The sequence below is a fragment of the Plodia interpunctella genome, chromosome 9 (genome assembly GCF_027563975.2).
Source record: "Plodia interpunctella isolate USDA-ARS_2022_Savannah chromosome 9, ilPloInte3.2, whole genome shotgun sequence".
NCBI classification, from domain to species: domain Eukaryota; kingdom Metazoa; phylum Arthropoda; class Insecta; order Lepidoptera; family Pyralidae; genus Plodia; species Plodia interpunctella.
In genome coordinates, this window is record NC_071302.1 from 3,961,820 (window position 1) to 3,981,805 (window position 19,986).

At 34.3% G+C, this 19,986-nt stretch overlaps 2 protein-coding genes across 4 annotated transcripts in view; one reads left to right on the forward strand and one right to left on the reverse strand.

Moving 5' to 3' along the window:
• The window catches only part of LOC128672219 (suppressor of lurcher protein 1-like), a 226,255-nt gene that overhangs the window by 58,034 nt on the left and 148,235 nt on the right, over window positions 1-19,986 (reverse strand). For both annotated transcript variants that reach the window (XM_053749220.1, XM_053749219.1), the window contains 2 exons: window positions 3,996-4,152; window positions 3,303-3,362 (listed from right to left, as the gene is read on the reverse strand). In XM_053749220.1, the coding sequence (XP_053605195.1) occupies window positions 3,303-3,362; window positions 3,996-4,152 (217 nt within the window). The remainder of the gene's footprint in view (window positions 1-3,302; window positions 3,363-3,995; window positions 4,153-19,986) is intronic.
• On the forward strand, window positions 17,717-19,708 carry LOC128672222 (uncharacterized). Of its 2 annotated transcripts, none has more exons than XM_053749224.2 (3): window positions 17,717-17,878; window positions 18,614-18,682; window positions 19,403-19,708. In XM_053749224.2, exons 1-3 carry the CDS (start codon window positions 17,834-17,836, stop codon window positions 19,610-19,612), a joined length of 324 nt encoding a protein of 107 aa, XP_053605199.1. In that variant the 5' UTR covers window positions 17,717-17,833; the 3' UTR covers window positions 19,613-19,708. The 2 variants fall into 2 exon arrangements, with proteins under 2 accessions (XP_053605199.1, XP_053605198.1); XM_053749223.1 differs by having other exon boundaries at window positions 17,720-17,878; window positions 18,614-18,799.

Sequence of the window (19,986 nt, forward strand, 5' to 3'; positions counted from 1 at the left end):
GCTAGCCCCAAAGTAAGTTCGAGACTTGTGTTATGGGATACTAACTCAACGATACTATATTTTATAACAAATACATATATAGATAAACATCCAAGACCCGGGCCAATCAGAAAAAGATCGTATTCCATCATGACCCGACCGGGGATCGAACCCGGGACCTCTCGGTTCAGTGGCAAGAACTTTACCACTGCGCCACCGAGGTCGTCAATAAAAAAAAATAGTCCTCGAGGGAAGTAATAATTAAGTAGGTGATTTAAAATATATTCACAAATGTATTAACGTAATTAGTGACAAAACTGCCACGTGAGAGGCGCTGCCCAGTGGACGCAACTAGTTAAAGTAACTGGATTTATTATGAACATACATTGTAACTCTTCGTTCGCACGGGCGCTTTTCCAGTGCACGTAGATAGTACGTTGCAATATAGAATATTATGTATCCGTGCACACGGCAATGTATTATTATTTAACATACATATAAACATAACATACTTCAATAGGTATGTTTAGCTAAATCCGATAAACATACCTATTGGTATACTATGCGTTGGGCGGTATATTGAATTTAGTACGTAGTCTAAAGGTCGAATGTTTTATTACAACGTATTTTTAACGCATGTTAAAATGCAACCAATGGGCGAATAAAGCCTTAGACATAGTGACTTCATGTCAAATACTACGATAATATTGTTATTATCTAATGCATAAACGTCTATGTTACACACCGGATCGTTTCAATGTTAATATAGTTAAGCGTCTTCACTAATTCCTTTACTGGGATGGGATATCCTAGTTTAGTAAACGACTAACGTTAAAAGCCTCTGTAACGCCGCTGTTAAATGTTATTAACATGTTGAGAATATAGAACAAGAGTGTACATATAGTATGATGATAGGGTTGGTAAATTCATGTTTATCGTGATTTATACAGCTTGCAGCGGCAGCGGGCAGATTAGACCCTACAAATTAAGATAGTCTAAGTTAGGGTTAAAATATATTCTTATTTTCGAGTGTGTTGATCGCTAATACCGGTGCCAGATTTTATTCAAGTCGCCTAAAAGCATCTGACATGACTTTTGCGGCTACCTACAGCATTAAGTGGCAAGTAATCACATACACACTATTGAATTTAAACTGTCAATCAGTGTGCAGGTTTTCTTACTATGTTCTCCTTCACCGGAATCAAGTGACGGACGATCTATGGAAACTGTTATTCTAGTCAGATCGCCACACAAACTCATGTAGCACGAGTGGGATTCGAACCTGGGACCTTTCGAACACTGACAGACGGTCGTATTTTCGGTAAACCAAAAAATATATTAACAAAAATGTGTGTCGAGTAATCGCCTAAATTAACTTAATTTGCGTGTAAGTGTGCTTACTATATACTATGTAACTGACTTAGAATATTGCTGACCAAAATCTTTATCGACTTCGGAATTTTTTTAATAAATCGTAAATTTGCCAGCCCTAGCTGCCAACCGTAAACGGATTATGACATTAATTGCGTACAGGTACTAAAGTTCATACATTCAATTGTAAGATTCCTCGTCACTCGATACGCTATGAACTCGTAATAGGTTTTTGTTGGTGTAACATATTTAGATTTCAAATTAATTGGATAATTATTTTCTCAAGTTGAAGATTTTCGGAGCTAATTAATAACAAAATTGGTTTATCATTTGTCTAGATGAATGAACAAGATTACAAGTATGACACACGTCATTTTAGGTACTTAATTAAGATAGTATCTGATACCTTTTCGAATGTTTCTTTTTTAATTAGGTATAATTTACTAGCAGTTGTCCGTGGCTCCACCCGCTGCAAAAATAACCTATAACACTCAGATTGACACTCTACAAAAATTAATCCAAAAATCCAAAAATCACCTCAATCCAAAACTGACTTGACTTTTGAAATTTTAACAAAAAAGGATAAGAAACAAACATACTTTCACATTTATAATTTTAAATATGTTAGTGTATGAAATACAGATTTTTAATTGTATAATTTGTACTCATGTTTTTAGTATATAATTTAATCTTTCTTTTAATAAAATGGCGGGGCTGAGCTTGGGTGAGGCTGTCCATCGCTGTTCTTCACTTCCTACCCTAACATTATGATATAACAAGACTAGTCTTTTGGTTAGATTTATTATATTTTTTTAAGATGAGTTGTCGACGCGTGCAGATTTTGGGTATTGGGACAGTGGATCTCACAAAGGCCAACTTCACACTCGGTACGGCATATGTTTGTCTGAGCTATTTGCACATTCTCCGTCTGTTACCAATTCTATGTAAATTCTATTCTAACACAGTGCACTGGTGCATAATGTACTTAATTAACAAGGTATAGTTTATGACCGCCACTGACATACATGCAAACGGAATATAAATACATTTTGTAGGTGTTTCATTTAATAGAAAGTAGAATCGTCGAAGCCTGGTTATGTTATATGTACCTCTAATTCGGAAAATAACTCCTACACACAAAATTACCAATACACAAAATCAAATATTATAAATGCGAAAGTAAGTTCGTTTGGTACATCTAAGCACTTCCTATCTTCTTGAAATTTTGCGTACCTACATGTAGTATGAAGTACAGTATAGGGTACCGATAGCGGAAATATGTTCCCGGACAAATCCGCGGGCAAAAGCTAATCACTGTATATGTCTAGAACAGCCCACAATATCAGCTATTTAATATATTGCGCGATACCTGTTAGATCTATTTACTTATTGTTCTGCATAGCTCATTGTAGAACGCAATTCAGGTTTGTTAATTAGTACATTCAGTTTTAGATGGTATGCTCTCAAATTGATTGTAATTGTGTTGAATTTAGCAAATGATTTAACTTTGATTTCGAAATTTAATTTCAAATTATAATAGATTGCTTCAAACAGGTGTTTTAGGACAAAAGCGAGCTATGTTTATCATACACATATGACATTTATCATACATATACGAGGAGGGATAGTAAAAATCAGGTTAAGACTCATACTCATACAGACTTATTGAAAAACCTTTTAACAAAAATGTTATTCTCTGACAGGTACATACGAAAAATATAAATATTATACTCAGGAGAGGTCACTGGTGTGAATTTGACCTGACTATTTTTTCCCTAAAAGGCGCCGAGTGCCGGGTCAAGCGCCCTTGTCATTTTGTACTTTTAATTTGTACACTAAAATATAATTTTCTATATACTAGTGAAAACATAAATAGTATTAGCGCAACAAACTAAACCACATTTAAGGCTACTAACTACTACTATTGACGATAATAATAATAATTTATTTACCTTACGTCACCTTTCTGAAGGGATATTTCTTTGAACACCAATTTCACGCGCTCCTTGGGTCTGAAACATATATTTCCGAATACTTTAATATATATTTTAGACTAGCGGCCAGACCCTTAGTGTAGTTCGAGTAGAACAATGATATACCTAAATGATATACCTAAACCTTACTCAAGAATTACACTATCTATTGGTAAAAACTCGTACAAAAATCCGTCCAGTAGTTTTCAAGTTTATCCCGTCCATATAGACAGATACGATAGGGGGACTTCTTTTTATAATAAGTACTTATAAGTAGGGATAATATACACTTTTTCAACTTTTTAAACACCAACCCAATTTTCACAGGTTTGAATGACGAAATAGAACATGTAGTTGTTGTATTTCATTTACGGAGCATGTGAAAATTTGGCTGTTATAAAATTTTATATTATGCCATAATAAATGGCTATTTATTATGGCATAATATAAAATCTAAGGCTCTGTAAATTAAATCTTAAAGTGAGAGTATTCCCTTCCCCTCCCCAACTACTAGTTGTGGTATATATACATACATACATATATCTGCCGATATATAGAACAAAAAATTTTTTCTTCGAACCAGATGACGGCAGATGTGGTATCGTTGTAGGAAACATGAATTTTTCGCATTTGAAAAGAATAAATAGAAATAAAGAAATAAATAGCACTCACCTCGCGTGGAAGTGGTAGGAGCACCTGATGTTGTTGGGATAGACGGACGGGTATAGGGGGCTGTAGAAGCGGCCGTGCGTGGGTCGGCTGCCAGACCTGCTGAACTGGAAGTCGCATTCTGTACCCGGCACTCGCATACCCTCGGTTTCGAAGAGACCTGGAGACAATAGGTATTGTAGGAGCTGATTATCACTATCTAAACTGTCATGATCACTCTGTCCGCCTTATGGGTACGTTACCACAAAGCAACGAACTGCAGAGCTACCAACCTACCAACATTTCTATAAGTATTTTGATTAAAATTTAATATTTTGTCACATGCTTTTATTGTCGGCAGTAAGATATTTTTGTATTGAACGCGTGACAAACAAATAATATCCGTGCAGTAAACCGCTGAAAAGTTTCCTACTTAGTTGCACCATCAGGTTATGCTTATTATAATAATAAATTTTCGTGGAAGATGATGCGACGTGGCAAATTCAACTCCGTTAGGCAAGTGAAAGTGAAATTTTACTTGCAAGAATTAATTAAAGACAAACATCGATATAAGTGAAACTAATTAAAAGCTTGTAAAAATAGATCCCTTATGAGATAGACGGAGCGAAGGGTTGACAAATTCGAAGCCACCGTTTATATGGCGGTAAGAAATAAGACAACAGCAATCTCAATGAGGTTTAACGGCAAACAAGTGGCCGGTAGTAAAACCAAAATCGAATTTAAAAAGTCTTCGATGCCTCATAGTCGAATCAACCTCATAAAACCCAAAAGGGGGGAAAAATTGGGAAAAATACAATAAAAAATGTTCTGTCTTCCCCTATTCGCATAACGTTTACGAGATGTAAAGGAAAATTAACTTTGTCCGTAGTCTTCAAATCTTTCCGATTGCTGCGATCTCATCTTTACCCCGTCGTCGTTTTGAAGCTTAAAGGAATCGTCTTACCGTGAAGAAATGTTCCAATATGTGAAAGGGTTAGTCGTGTCACTCTTATTCACCGATCACGCCTCTAAGAATATTGAACTTTGAGTTTGTACTATAGAAATATATATTTTTATCACGTGGGGTTTGCTTTTGCCTATGATAGTCTTATACTATTTCAAAAAATACCTACAGCTCAAGTTAAAACCTAAGTCAAAAACATTTTTGAAGTGAAAATTTTTTAGCGGCGTTGTGCACTTTTTGTGATGGGTAAAAATGTTAAACTCGCGTCAGGACACGTGACCTGATCGAAAATTCGTAAGACGTCAAAAATGCACAACGTTAATAATCAAGTTTTCACTTCTGCCGGCACTCCCGGAGTGCAACCCGTTTTCTTTTATGTAGATCAGACTGTTAGTACGTTTATGGTAAACTAATCAATTTAATCAGTGAAGTTTACTAGACACTGACCAAATGTCATTTTCGTCTTCAAAAAATATTCGATATCGTTCGAATTTCACTGGATATATAATATAGCCACACTGGATATAGCCACAGATTCCAAAATAGGACCAATGCTCTCTTTGTCCGACTTTCGGAGTTATTTCGCATCGAACGTGTGGAGATACGAATATCATGATCAAAGTAAGATATTCTTTTGAAGGTGGGTGAGTAATTTTGGAATATTAAATAAAAATGCCTTTTTTATAGAAGTGTAGTAACTAAACAAATATTCAAATGCAAGATTTTTTAAAAATTTAATTCGGGGAAATCCTTATATTAAAAAAGTAAGTTTGTCTCTAACCTCTTCAACCAATTTTCTTAAATTTTCCATACATTTAATTTCGCATAATTGACCTTTGTTGCCGGTTGTTCGAAATGGCTGAATAAAATAATTCAATGTGGCAAAACAAAACAAATTCGACAACATAAATTACAGTTCTTACAAATTGCAAATTCAATCCTTCTTCACACATCATAACAGCGCAATATTAAATAGGTCGGCATTTCACTTCTAGAGGGCGACCTCTAGCGGATGTGAGAGCACTCACTGAGGCTTCTGAGGGTCATCGAGGACAGAAGGAGACTACCATCGATTGAAATGTAATAAGTAATAGTAACTTCAGTATTATTTCACTTTTGTTTTTAAGTTCCTAGTCAGTTGAGAAAGAATTTCTGTAGTAGGTAATTTCTTTGCTAAAAGTTTTTGATAATGTAACATAATACTGAGTCATGATCTAATTCTGACTAAGATTTTTTTTTACACATGTTCATTTTACATAAACAATATTTTTAGAATAATGTACTTAAATCATATTTATTACATGATGTTATTGTTAACTCTTTTCATTCATACATAGCAACATTGTAATTTTTTTGCTTAAATTTTGGCACAATCGCTCATCTGCGTTGGCTCTAGGAAAATAAGTAAAAAGATGTAGCTTTATAACCTATTTTTACGTTGCTACGCTTTGAGACACATTTTTATAGAAACTTTACCAAATTTTTTTTAACAAAAAAGTTGAAATATGTTGCCTACCTATTTACTGAGATAAAATTTGATGATAGTTTTGAACCAATTAATAGTTGCTAATTCCAACAAGTCTACTAACTAGAATTGTAGCGCAAACTTTTACTCGAATCGAAGTTTGATTCAAAAGAAATAAATATATTCATCGATTGATCTCTTAAAGAAAATATTCTTACGATTTTTTTAATAAGACTTTAGAAACATATATAAATAGCTTCGTGGTAAGATAGTGATTTTCCAGAAATTTATCTCACTGGGAGTAAGATAGTTTTTCAATAAAGCGTCGAGTTTTGAACGCAGTGGTGGAGTTTTTCATTACTTTTTCAATATAGTTGCCTGGAAGTTAAGTTTATTATTAATCTAAAGGCTTCCTTCAGAAAATTTCTTTTACAAAATTACACATAATTGTTTTTTTCAAAGTGTGTGGACATAAATCATCAACGTCAAAATTACAGTCATCAGATTTGCATTCAGTCATTATTTCTTAAGTAGTAAAATAGTAGTAATAAAATTTATTATCATTGGATGCCACCACAAAAAATATATAAAATATTTCCGTGGACTAAAGTTATATACAATATTTTATAAAAAATTATACTCAGATACAACTACATTGCCATATTTACCAATCCGTTCCTGCTCAAACTTAATTTATCCCTTCACATACAGTAAAATTCAAACCGCAGTACGAAAACTTAAATATGGAAAAAGTTCTGGTCCAGACGGTGTCACAACTGAATACATATATATTTTCGGCTCTACAAAATCAAAATATTGACCAAGTATATATCAACCTCATCAAATCAATTTATGGAATTAGCACAGCCGATATTAAACTGCAGTCTTAAGGTCCATCTTTCCCAATTATACGAGGAGTTAAGCAAGGTGACCCGCTCTCCCCAAAACTGTTCACTAGCGCACTCGAAGAAGTGTTTAAAACGCTAGATCAAACATGGAAGTCTAAAGGCATTAACGTCGGCGAGAAAAGATTAACTAATCTTCGTTTCGCCGACGACATTGTCCTATTTGCCAATTCCGCATCTGAGCTCCAAGGGATGCTGCAAGACCTGAGCATGGCGAGCCTTCAAGTGGGACTGAAATTGAATAAGTCGAAAACTAATCTCATGACCAAAGATATAGGGTAGATGGGCAAGACATGCAATATGTCAGTGAGTACACATGCCTGGGTCAAGTAGTCTTGTTCATCGATCAGCAAGATAAAGAAATCGACCACAGAGTTGAAAATTCGTGGAAGAGTTTCTGGTCGATGAAGGAACTGCTAAAGGGCAATCTTCCAACGTGCCTCAAGAAGAAACTTGTTGACGTGTGTATCTTGTCCGTCCTAACCTATAGCGCCCAATCATGGTCACTAACTCAAGAGCAGCGGTTCAAGCTGAAGGTATGCCAGAGAGCCATGGAGCGCAGCATATTAGGTATTAAATTAACTGATCGAGTTCGAAACACTATACTGCGTTCCGTCACAAAACTGACAGATATAGGAAAAGCGGCGGCTAGGCTAAAGTGGAATTGGGCGGGTCACGTTTGCCGTATGCAGCCTGGATTCCAACTGACGGGTATAGAAAGCAAGGTAGGCCTAGGACTAGGATGGTCGGATGAGCTTAGGGCATTCGAGAGACATTGGATGGAGAAGGCCAAAGAAAGGAACACGTGGAAAGAGAGAGGGGAGGCTTTTTCCCAATAGTGGGACATGTTATAGCTATAAAAAAAGTTATAAGTTTTTAATGAAATAATTTGAAAAGCCATGTCAAATGCCTTTAAGCGACTTGAATAAAATCTGACACGAGTGTTCGCAATATCACACTCATTATGAATAGAAAATATTATTTTTAATAGTTTTTTTGTTTCATTTATGTAGCGATATGTTTTTTGCAAACGTCCTTATTTCATAACGTAACGTGAGTTCTTGAAATAAAAGTATTCTTTTGAAACAAATTTCTCTTCTGCATTCTTCGTTAAACTGAAAAACTGTACTCATGCATTTTTCTAACAAACAAAGATGAATGGATTCTTTTGAGAGATAAATTTTATTTATAAAGCACGATAAAGCAAGCAATATCCGAATAAAGCAATTGAGTTATTGTTATCCGATTCGTTATATCCGAATGTTTGCTTTAATTTACTGCTCCACTGAATTTCCGAACACATGGCTCCGCTAACTGAATAGTTTCTAAACGGATTATCACTTTTGAATTAGGTACATTATTTATATAATTTATTTTGTCAGCTTATTGTTAGACACATCCTTTCGCATTTATAATATTAGCAGGATAAAGCTATTATTATAAATGCGAAAGATTGTGAGTATATATGTATACGTCAGTGTTACATATATGAAATACTAGCTGCGCCCCGTGGCTTCGCTCCCGCGGGAATTTCGGAAAAATGTACCCTATGTGTTATTCCAGGTTATATTCTACCCGTGTACCAAATGTACCATAACAATTCGTACAGTAGGTTTTGTGTGAAAAGTAACAAACATACACACTTATACATCCTCACAAACTTGCGCATTTATTATATTAGTAGGATAGGACAGGATGAGAAATGGCCCACCACGCGGGTCCAATACGGATTGGCTGGGTTTAGCTACTGTCCAAACCAACGGCCGTGTCTTCCGACAATAGGTGTCCGTCCATAGTATAGCAAAATTCGTCAATCGAAAGCGAAATAACTGGCTAAAGCTGATGGTAAGTAACATTGTCTGTGCACAGGTGTGTTTGCGTTTCATTAACCGCTCCGCTCCGGGGCTTCGCCACGGCCGGGCTTCGCCATTCAACGCTGGCTTTAGATATTTTCGATTTATTTCCGACTCCTTTCGGAAATGCTTTGTTTAGAATTCAGTTTGTATTCCGTTTCGATAGTGATAAATGATTTCTGTATACTGTATATTGTAATTTTTACTGGGTTTTATATTGACACTTAATATTGTAAATGCAAGTATTCTTGGTCTGTTACGCTTTCACGGCTAAAACGCCTTTGATAAAATTTTGAATACCTTAGTTAGGTATCTATTTAAAACTAGCTGATGCCTGCGACTTCATTCGCGTGGCCGAACAATTTTTGGTAAGGAGTCAAAACTATTTAATATACAGACAAATTTAATTATACAGACAAATGTAACGATATCTATACATACAGAAGATGCTAATCAGACTGAACAATTTTTGTTAAGTTGTCATTTCTATATTCCCTATAGTTTAGCTGCTCCATCATGGGTCTACATCAAATGTTCCAGATCTTCGATTTTTACATCTCAACTGAAAATGTTCATCAGGCTGAATAACTTTTGTTAAGGCGTCATTTCAATATTTCCTATAGTTTACCATCATTGTTCTCCATCAGGTGTTCCAGTTTTCAAAATAATTTATACCCTATGTTGCCCAGGCTTAGTAGCTATATAACAAAAAAACGTTTCATTCAAATCCGTCCAGTAGTTCCGAAGATTGGCGTGTACACGGCATCTTCAGACAAACATACAGACAAACAGATAGAATTTTTTTTTCAGATTCTTACTCTATTACTATGACTCTATCTCCTAATTTTATTTTTATGTAAATTTATTCAATGTACAGGATTTTTTTTCTACTGTTTTATTATATGTATCGATAATAGGTGTCTAAGAAATTAGGATAAGAATTAAGCCATCAATGAAAATTAATTAAAGCTGAAATACATACAATTTTCAATTAGACTGAATTAAATGTGAATCTTATCAGTCTAAGTTTGTAGACAAAATATTTTACATAATAATCTCGAAGTTTGAACGGAAGTTAAATTTTGGTAATTCATTGCGAAGTTTGTTTTACTTATTGAAGCGAAATTACGTAAGCGTCAAGAAACAACAGCCAGTTAAGCTTAAAAACAACATAATTTAAGCGTTAATTACAATATTTTTTGTCTTGATGCTTCTGTATCTGTGCTTTTATTTTAAGAATTTGTATTTTTTTAACAAGGAGTCCGATTTTCATACAATCCAAGCTCATTTCATAAATTTTGTTCTAAGAATGTATAATAGAAATAGTTCGAATAAGATCAAGATCAGCTGGTAATACGACACTTGATGAGAAAACCTCAACTCAGTAGTAATTTAGCAAAGAAACACAAGATTTCAGCCAAAGATAATAAAACTTCTCAAAATTAATTAGAGGAATGGTGCGATTCACATATCGACGAGATTCAATAAACATTGACGAACATCGAGAGGCGGATAAAAAGAGTACCGGAAGATAATATCGAATAAATATCTCATATACACCTGTATATACTCGTAACTCTCGTCTCTTGGTCCTGATTACATAGGTCGATCATCGAAGTTTTGGCGCCCCGAAGCCCGGGGATCGCGTAAAAAACAAAAATTTGGAGATTTTAACTATGCTTTTACAACCTGCCTGCTGCTAGCTTTAACCCTCTTTGGGAATTGATATCTGCTCTTAAGGTATGTGTCCTATTCTGTGTCCTATATAGGTCTAGGGCGGGACCACACGTGCATGAACGCATTGGTGAACTCAATACACCTGTATATGACTTTATGATAATTGAAAATCCTATTGGTTTTTGTTTTAGAATCGTTGGATGTGTTTTAACAGCGAGTATTTTTAATTAATTCAATTTCTCGTTAACTGTGAAGTGATATTGGCGTTTTAATGTTTATTCCATTGCAGCTGGTCTCATAATAATAAAATTGGAGCAGTTTCAATTATCTCAATGTTGCTTTAGAGGAGTTTGCAATAATACTTCAGTGTCGGGAAAAGTTTATCACCGAATATTGTTTTGCTACCATTTGCTTTTATTAAATCTTTTTGTTTTTCGACATCAAATAACAATAAGAATTAAAAATACCGAAACTATTACTGATATAACTTTTATATTTAGAATAAGTAACGATTTCTTTTTGATATTGAGTTTTATTTTTAAAAGGTGTATTTTATTTTGTTTTCATTCTTATCCTTTCATATCTATTAATATGTATATGTATAATCAGTATTGCTCCTGATTAAACTCTATATATGTACATATATCTATACACATAATAAAACTGTAAGTGGGCTATGTCTGCCATAATTTATGGGGACTCTTTGTCGAAGTAACAGAAGCCAAAGCGATCCCCGAATAAAATGCGGAGATAGAAAGAGATAGTTTAACATTTCGTCACCAGATACCTTGACAATTTCCTTCGAACAGCTCGGAATGTCGAAAGGCTCAGGATGTTGAAGCACAAGCTACACTTCGAAACTTCGGGATAATGAGAATAGTTTTTGAGCTACTACGGAATATAGTTGCTGACGGATTAAATAAATACGTGAGTTGAGTTCGTCGGTATGCTGTCGTCGCACAATGTATTTAACTTTTGATGAGAACGGTTTCCTGTAGATGGAATAGGAATGATTTATGACATTATAATTTCAATTTATCTCTTGGCTTTACGCAGAGGTGTTTCTTCCTTAGCATTTTCTTCGGGAGTTATATGGAGAGTATTTACAATAGCTATTGGATAGCCATGATTCATTACTGTACCTACCACGAGTCCTGTAATGTGCTGTATTAACCTTTGGACTATTATCTCGATTTTCCTCAGTGGTGTTTCCATATAGGTTAAACAAGAAGAGTATAGCTTTACACGCAAACTCTAACTACTATGCTAAAACGAATGATTTTAGAGCAAATATTCAACACATCTTTGTCCAGGTAACATTAGTCCTTTCGATGATTGGCCGACTGAACTCGATTCCGTACTTGCGACAAGATATTTCATCATCCGACTACTCGACAAGTTCGACGACGGAACGATTGTTCGACAAGACTAAATATTGTCTCGGAGAATGGTACGGTGAACAATCGTCTATGAAATCTTGTCGGACAATCGTACGGAGACGAAATAGTTTAGTCGGCGAGACATCGGAAGAACAAATGTTATGTTGTTGAATGATTACTCAGACATAGGTACGTCCGTCGAAATTTAGTTCGACAATCCGACCAGATTCTATAAAATTAAAAAAAAAAGCCATTCTTTTTTAATCTGCGGTTGCCCTATTTTTTTACAAACAGCACAGATATAATACCTATACATTTGCCCATAGTGTGACAGATAGGCAAGAATACAAAAATAGTGGAATATTTTTGGCACAACTGGGAAACACTGTTCGGATTCGCATTACCTTTTTTTTATTTCTAAACCAATTAAGAGACTTGGGTCATTTAGAAAACATGATAAGCTGTTTGTCTTGGTTGTTATCGATTAATTACTATTGAACATGTAACCTAGAACTCAATCGAGTGGTATTATAATAATATTATTGTAGGTATCTGCATTTGATCTGTTACACAAGCATGATCTTCGTCCATATACCTAACCTAATCAGGCATCGGTTCTTGTCACTAGTAGTAATAGCTCTAAGTATGGAATCAATTTAAGTAACTTAAAGGAGGTTCTTCTAAAACGACCTTAGGATGGGACGTGCTGATGTGAAAGTCGTCGTTTCACAGAAACTAGTACTTGTACTTATTACTCATATGAAAACATGTGAATTAATTGATGTTAGCAATATTTTACCATTTTGTATATTACTTGGTGTTAGCAATATTCTACGTCCATTTCGTCCTTAATAAGGATTACTAAAACAGTTAATTGAATTATCGAAATTTCCAATTATACAAAATAATTAGTATAGAAATTAAGTACATTCTGAATACCTACGCAGTAACAATTTGATATAATTATATTGATTTCACTAAGGTAATTGTGCAACCCAACTGTAAATTGAGTAGCTACAGAATGCCAGGTCTAACTTCTGGGTATAACTTCATATTGGCTTGGAGTAAACGGCGTAATAATATGTTCTTTACGGGGCATACACACAGACAAACTATACTAGGTACTACAACTACACGAAAATATGTGTGTGGAAAGTAAAATAACTCGTTTTTTTTTTAACAAAAATATTTGAATAACCTACAAAAGAAGACATATTGCAAGAAACTCATTAACAGTTGATCTCAGTTATATGAGCGTCATATCAATGTTAAAACGGGTTTACAAGTACCAGTGAATTCATAGTAATTTTTTCAATACTTTTAGAAAATCATATTGAAGACTGCTGGAATTCTATATCTTTGGTTCATTCTGTTTCATTAATACATTCTTTAAAAATATTTTTGAATAGTTATATTTCCACAAAATTATATGTATCGATACTTTAAAGTGTCCGAGAGCAAGATTGTGAACGTGACTTTGTGTGAACGATCGATTGACTTCATCGCCCTACATGAATATTCAATTTCCTTAAAAGAAAACTTGGCTAGAAATTTATGTCACCATCTATACCGCACCTTACAAAGTTAGCTTAACATTGTTTCGAAGTATGGTCGGAGGGCGGTTATGTCACCCATACTCCTTATGTTGTGATGTTAGTTACTAATTTATTTATTTTAATATATATTAACTACTACTAATATTATAAATGCAAAAGTTTGTGAGGATGTATGTGTGTATGTTGTTCTTTCGCTCAAAATCTACTGGACCGATTGTTATGAAATTTAGTACACGGGTAGAATATAACTTGGAATAATACATAGGGCACTTTTTATTCCGAAATTCCCACGGGAGCGAAGCCCCGGGGCGCAGCTACTCCAGCATACATTTAGAAATTTAAGGCCTGTTTCACCGCTTGCTGATAAAATTCCCGAAGTCGTTAATATCGCCAATGACAATTTTCGTACGGTCACTCTCTTTCATTTAAGCGTAATCCCGATTACTTTCTCAGCCGTTGAGCGTCGGAGCACAGGATCCGCTTTCCTACTTTTTCGTCTCCACTTCGCACGGTCGTCGGCATACCCAGTTGTCAGACCACTGGCACGCATATCATCCTTGACGATGTTACAATTTTGCCACGGTATAATAACGGTATTGCGTTATAAAGAGTACGTATTCTATAGTCTCTTTTTAATATAATTGTTGTTGATTTTAATTCGACTATTAGTACCTGTTTGTAGAAACGGTGGTGGTGTATTGGTTAAGACGCCCGCATGTGGATCGAAAGGTCCCAGGTTCGAATCCTACTCGTGCCACATGAGTTTGTATACCAATCTGACTCATGTATAGTTAGTTTTCATCGACCACCACTTGCTTCCGGTGAAGGAAAACATCGTGAGGAAACCTGCACACTGGTGATGATAATTAACTTGTGTGTGAAATGGAGAAGGCAATGGCTAACCACTCCATTACTAATGCCAAGAAAATTGTTATGTGTGTTTAATTTCACGTAATGACCACGACCCTCAGCCATGAGGAATACGACTATGAAGAGAAGATTAGTACCTGTAATATTAAGACTTTTTGCCAGAATTAATAAATTAATAGTTTGAAAAGATTTAGCTGTAGTCTATCAGAACGGACTAAGATTTTTCCTTAAAAAAGCTTTCACTAGATTTAACTTCTGAAATGGAATAGCACGAACTCTTATAATGAGCTAGTAATTAGTGTTTGAGTGGCTCATTGCTTGGAATACTAAGTACACCATAAAAAAATCCAGAAAAAACAGTCTCTATCAAAAGTTTATACATATTGTAATTAATTTATTAGCTCAGTGGTTAAAAGGACTGTCCCAACTAGGCTATCGATTTGTATTCTCATTATTTAAATATGATTAATTCATCATGTGTGATATGCATGCCAATATGAATACTTCATAAACAACAGTAACTAAATACCAACGCAATTTTTCAATACATTTTTTTTAATGTAAAAGTTTATAGTTAAACATTTTATTAAAATAAGTGGGAGTCTCTCATATTTCCCCAGCAGAGGGACACAACGTTCACAGGATAGATAATTATAAATAAAATATGACAAACAACCCTCTATGTACATGTACATACCTACTCGGATATTTTGCTTGTGACATTTGCGGCGAAGGAAAATAACAGTAGAACATGTGCTAATTGAGCGAATAAGTTGATGCACTAGGGAAAAATAATGAGAATGATTCTGAGAATATGATCAGTTAAATACAAATTTATTATCCCTTGGTGATGGTACTGATCGCAATAAGAAAATCATTATTTGTAATTCGAGTAAAAGTCTCTCAACTGGAAAATTTGTATTTATTCCTTTTTCGTATCGATTCTTGGAGGATACTCATTAACTGAGTAAAGAAGAAAAATACAATTTTCCCTAGAAGAGAAAGTACATAATGTGAATATGCTCATGTCAAAAAAATAAATAAAGATTTCGAAATTGATATACCTAAGTGAAATTTATCAAAAAAAAAAAAAGAAAGAAATATACAATTTTCTCTAGAAGTGAGATTTTTAGACGTAGTATCAAGACCGGATCAAGTGTAATTAGTAATTACATGTAGGTACATAATCGCGGCAAAGCTAACAGCCCAATTAGGAAGCGTGATCTCGTTCCAAATGTTGTAATTAGTCTCTTTGTGTTGGCTTTCAAAATAAATGGCACAATGCTGGTTACATTACTCTTACATTGTTTTTCTAATACGTAAACCATGTGACTTATTTATTTTTATTCTACGAAATACATTATATACTAACATCAAATATATTGATTTGATTAATATCAAGATTTTCACAAAAAATAAATTTTTGTCAGGTTTTATTTTGTCACGGTGACTTTGTTACATTGAACGCATGGCAATAAAATCGTGTGCTATAAACCGTAGACGATTTTCTTTTGCTTCACAATAATGAAGCGACATGGATAATTTCAAAATTTACTTGCAACCACAAAAGTCAAAGATAAAGTTCTGTGCTTGCAACCTTCAATTACAGGCTGACATGTGGAACTAAATAAAATCTTGAAAAAATATATATTAACCTGCTTTTTTGGTATCCTGTAAAACTCTGCAAGTGATCAGTATGCAAACGCAGCAGGGCAGCGCAATGAGCGTGAAAAAGGACACGAACCTTCGCGTTCTGAATGTCAGCTATCAGCCCTAAGAACAAATACACGTTTGTTGGAAAACAAAATGGTTTTTCGCTGATAAAAGCGAAAAGAAAAGTGGTGGATGCATTTACATTGCTTTTTATACGCACGGGTAACTGGGTCTTCCACGGAATGAAGAAAAAAATATCTAGGACACACTATCCGTGTAGGTACCAAGATTCACAAAAATACGTTCATTAAATCTTTTACATGAATGGACAACAAAATTAAAGCGGCTTTGACTTAACTTGGACTTAACATTTCAGCAAAGAAATACTTTTTATTTTGTCAGTATTCGTCGTTCTTCGGAGTTATATACTGGCATATTTACATAAGCACATTCAATTATTTTATCTGTAAAGTAGTACCTATTTGTACACAATACATAAGTTTAAACTATGTTTTAACTTTTTTATGCATAACATAACTTTATACTATTTAATATGTAAGATACATAGCCTAAATTTGTGGCATATTTATTTCGCTTTTTTGATTTAATACAATATTTTTGTGAGAGATTTAATTCCGATTTGTATTAATTCATAATAGTACTGATGGAAAATAAACTGATAGGAGTATCTTCCGAGAAGATTCCTAATATAATTAACCTAATTAATAAAGACCAAGATACAGCTGCAGCAAGGGACAGGTTATCTCGTGTACGTGCTTGTCACAAGTTATTTATACCAATCATAAGCCCGTCACGTTTCCTAGAACCAGATAATTTAGTAAACAAATAACTCTACGGATTTCCTTGTTCACTGTTATCAAGTACATGTCTGTTTGTTTGTTTGTTTGATATAATATTATTGTATAAGAAAACAAAAATCAATCAATGCTGGACATAGGCTTGGTGCGCCACTATTGTCGGTTTTGGGTTTTTACACAATATACCTTTAACATATAGTGATTCCTGAGGAAGATTTTAGATATAATTTATTATGTTTTTTACCCGAACGAAGCCGGGATGTACTGCTAGTGAAATGTAACTCTTACAATTTTAAAGATTCTATGATTTTTCAGCTATCATCATTGGCTTCCTATATTTCAGGCAGGCGCCTGACGTCTACCGTCTTTGGATATGTTGACAAGTCTACGTCACTTTTAGCTGCCTCGTACGACATCAGCGTTAGAATATGGAGCGGTCCCACAAGGCGGAACTACGCACTATAATCAACTTACTAAGTACATATAGTAAACTAGCAATTTCCTGCGGTTTCGCCCCCGTGGATTTCCTTTCCAAATAATTGGATTGAGTAGGAAGCTTGGTAGTATGAATGAAAAATTTAAAACTCCAATGTTGTCTTATGAGTTCATATTTTTATCGCAACAAGACGTGACTTTAACTAACCAATATATTGTATTCATATACATACTCGTATGAAGATTCTTTTGTCTGTCAATTCGATTTGTGTTTAATTCGTTTCAAGATGTCTGTTTGGATGGTAGTATTTTTGACGGCTCTTTTACAAAATGTAAGTATTTTACATAATATTAATATTTTTTTTTGATAGACTATAATATAAATGATTAGTAAGTAGAATTCCTCATTTAGTAAATATAAAGTCATGATTATATTTTTTTAATAAAAGACAAATAAGTGAAATTAATGTGGATATCATCAATGGCTTATAGAAATGATTATGTAGAATAATAAATAATTATTATATAAAAATAGGTGGCTTTTTAGACACCTATTAATGTTTAACTATACTTATTAAAAGGTTAAATTATTTTATACTAGATACCCTATGTATCTATCATATATGTGTATGTGTATGTATCTAATAATTTAACCTTTTACACAACACCTAACATCTACAACATTATAACAATTCAACTTCTTGAAAGGTTAAAAAATATATTGTGAGATAGGGACACGAATTTTCAATTATGTTTGGTATTGCCTGTATAGTACTAAACTTGTATGGTGTTAAACAGAGATAATGTTTTTAACCCCTTACGCAAAAAGAGGGGTGTGCTCAAACTTATAAGTTTGACCGCTAAGTGTGTCTGTTTGTGTAAGGGGCACCGTAGCTCATCAACGGGTGAACCGATTTGGATGCGGTTTTTTAATTTGTTAGCTAATTTTTATGCAGTGGTTCTTAATGTTTGATCAAAATCGATTTAATCGTTCAAAAGTTGAAGAGAAATTAATATTGAAAGTCGGTTTTTTTTTTTTAATTTGTCTAACAAATGAACTTTTCTAGTCAGGTGCCTACTGCGAGGATGATCAGAAGCCATCAATTGGTGAGCAGCTGAACATCATCATTAAAGACGTGAGTTCCTACCTCTACTGGCTCTTCGGCTATGGAGATGATGAGTCTTTAGCAGAAAGCCAGTTAGAGGAATCGGATTTATTGACAGAAGAATTTGTTAAAGACGTCGACGATATGGTATGTTTAAACACATTACACTACAGTTACGTTAGATGATTGATTAAAATAAATATTTCAGAATGTTATGGTAAACAATAATTGTGTATTAATGCAGTAATAATATTGAATATTTGTTCTACTTCTCATCGAGTATGTTGCTGGTGTTTGAGTTTATTCAAATCGGCTAAAGGCATCTAACATTTCTTACCATTACCAACCGCCTTATATTAGTAATTATAGCGAGTTGTAGACTAGTTACACTAGTTAGTCAACTCTGACAACTCAAAGTTCGTCATTTTATCTAATCGGCGGTGGCGCGCAGGTTAAAGTTATCGTCAAAGTTATCAAATGCAAATGAGGCTAAATAACCAACGTGTGCAGGTTTCCTTACGATATTTTCTTTCAACAGAATCTTGTTCAAAATAAATTCACTAGTGATAATATTCAAAATGCTACACAGTTCTTAACCGTCAGGATCTGCTTTCTTGGCGTTTTTCCCAACCATGCGTTAAATAAATCCATCTATCCGATCAGTTATGTTAACTGGATCGACGGATTTATTTAACGCATCTTTTCATATTATTTTGTCTTTCCATTAACTGACATACATGATATTTTCAGGTCCAATTGATGCACGCTGAAATTGAAAAACGTATAAAACATGCAAAAGATGTAGAACGCCAAGAAAGTGAGATTGATAAAAATAATTCCGACGAAAAGATTGAAGATAGTGATAAGAAAGTTATAAAGAAAGGCAGCGATGAAAATAGTGAAGAAAAAGATGGCATGGAAGTTATTCCCTTGGAAATAGAGGCCGAACAACGCCGATGAAATAGCCGATTTTATTATATACTGACTTGGTAATTTTAATTTTTTTCTTGTATGGTATAAAAAATATTTTAATGAAACTTCGTTATTGTACTGTTATGTGGTTTGTAATAATTACTCTCTTTCCCTCCTTCTGTTTTTCCTAGCCTTGTCCTATTTTATCAGAGGTTGGTTCTCCTTGTCATTCGATTTTAGGTGTTCCTTATATTGGCTTTAAAAAGCATCTGTGCAGGTTTTCTGTTATCGCTGTCTAAGCTCAGTACATAGTTTTCTCGTCATGTAATTTTGTGATCTTTTTATCACGTTCCTATACCACTGCGGTTGTTGTAATTTTAACCGACTTCAAACAAAAGGAGGAGGTTCTAAGTGTGAGACTT

What these genes read in the sequence shown, in the direction of transcription:
- LOC128672222 (XM_053749223.1), top strand. Translation starts at nt 17,834, where the DNA reads ATGTCTGTTTGGATGGTAGTATTTTTGACGGCTCTTTTACAAAAT. An exon ending in TGACGGCTCTTTTACAAAAT is followed by an intron (nt 17,879 to 18,613) that starts GTAAGTATTTTA and finishes GAACTTTTCTAG; the next exon opens with TCAGGTGCCTACTGCGAGGA. An exon ending in TTAAAGACGTCGACGATATG is followed by an intron (nt 18,800 to 19,402) that starts GTATGTTTAAAC and finishes TGATATTTTCAG; the next exon opens with GTCCAATTGATGCACGCTGA.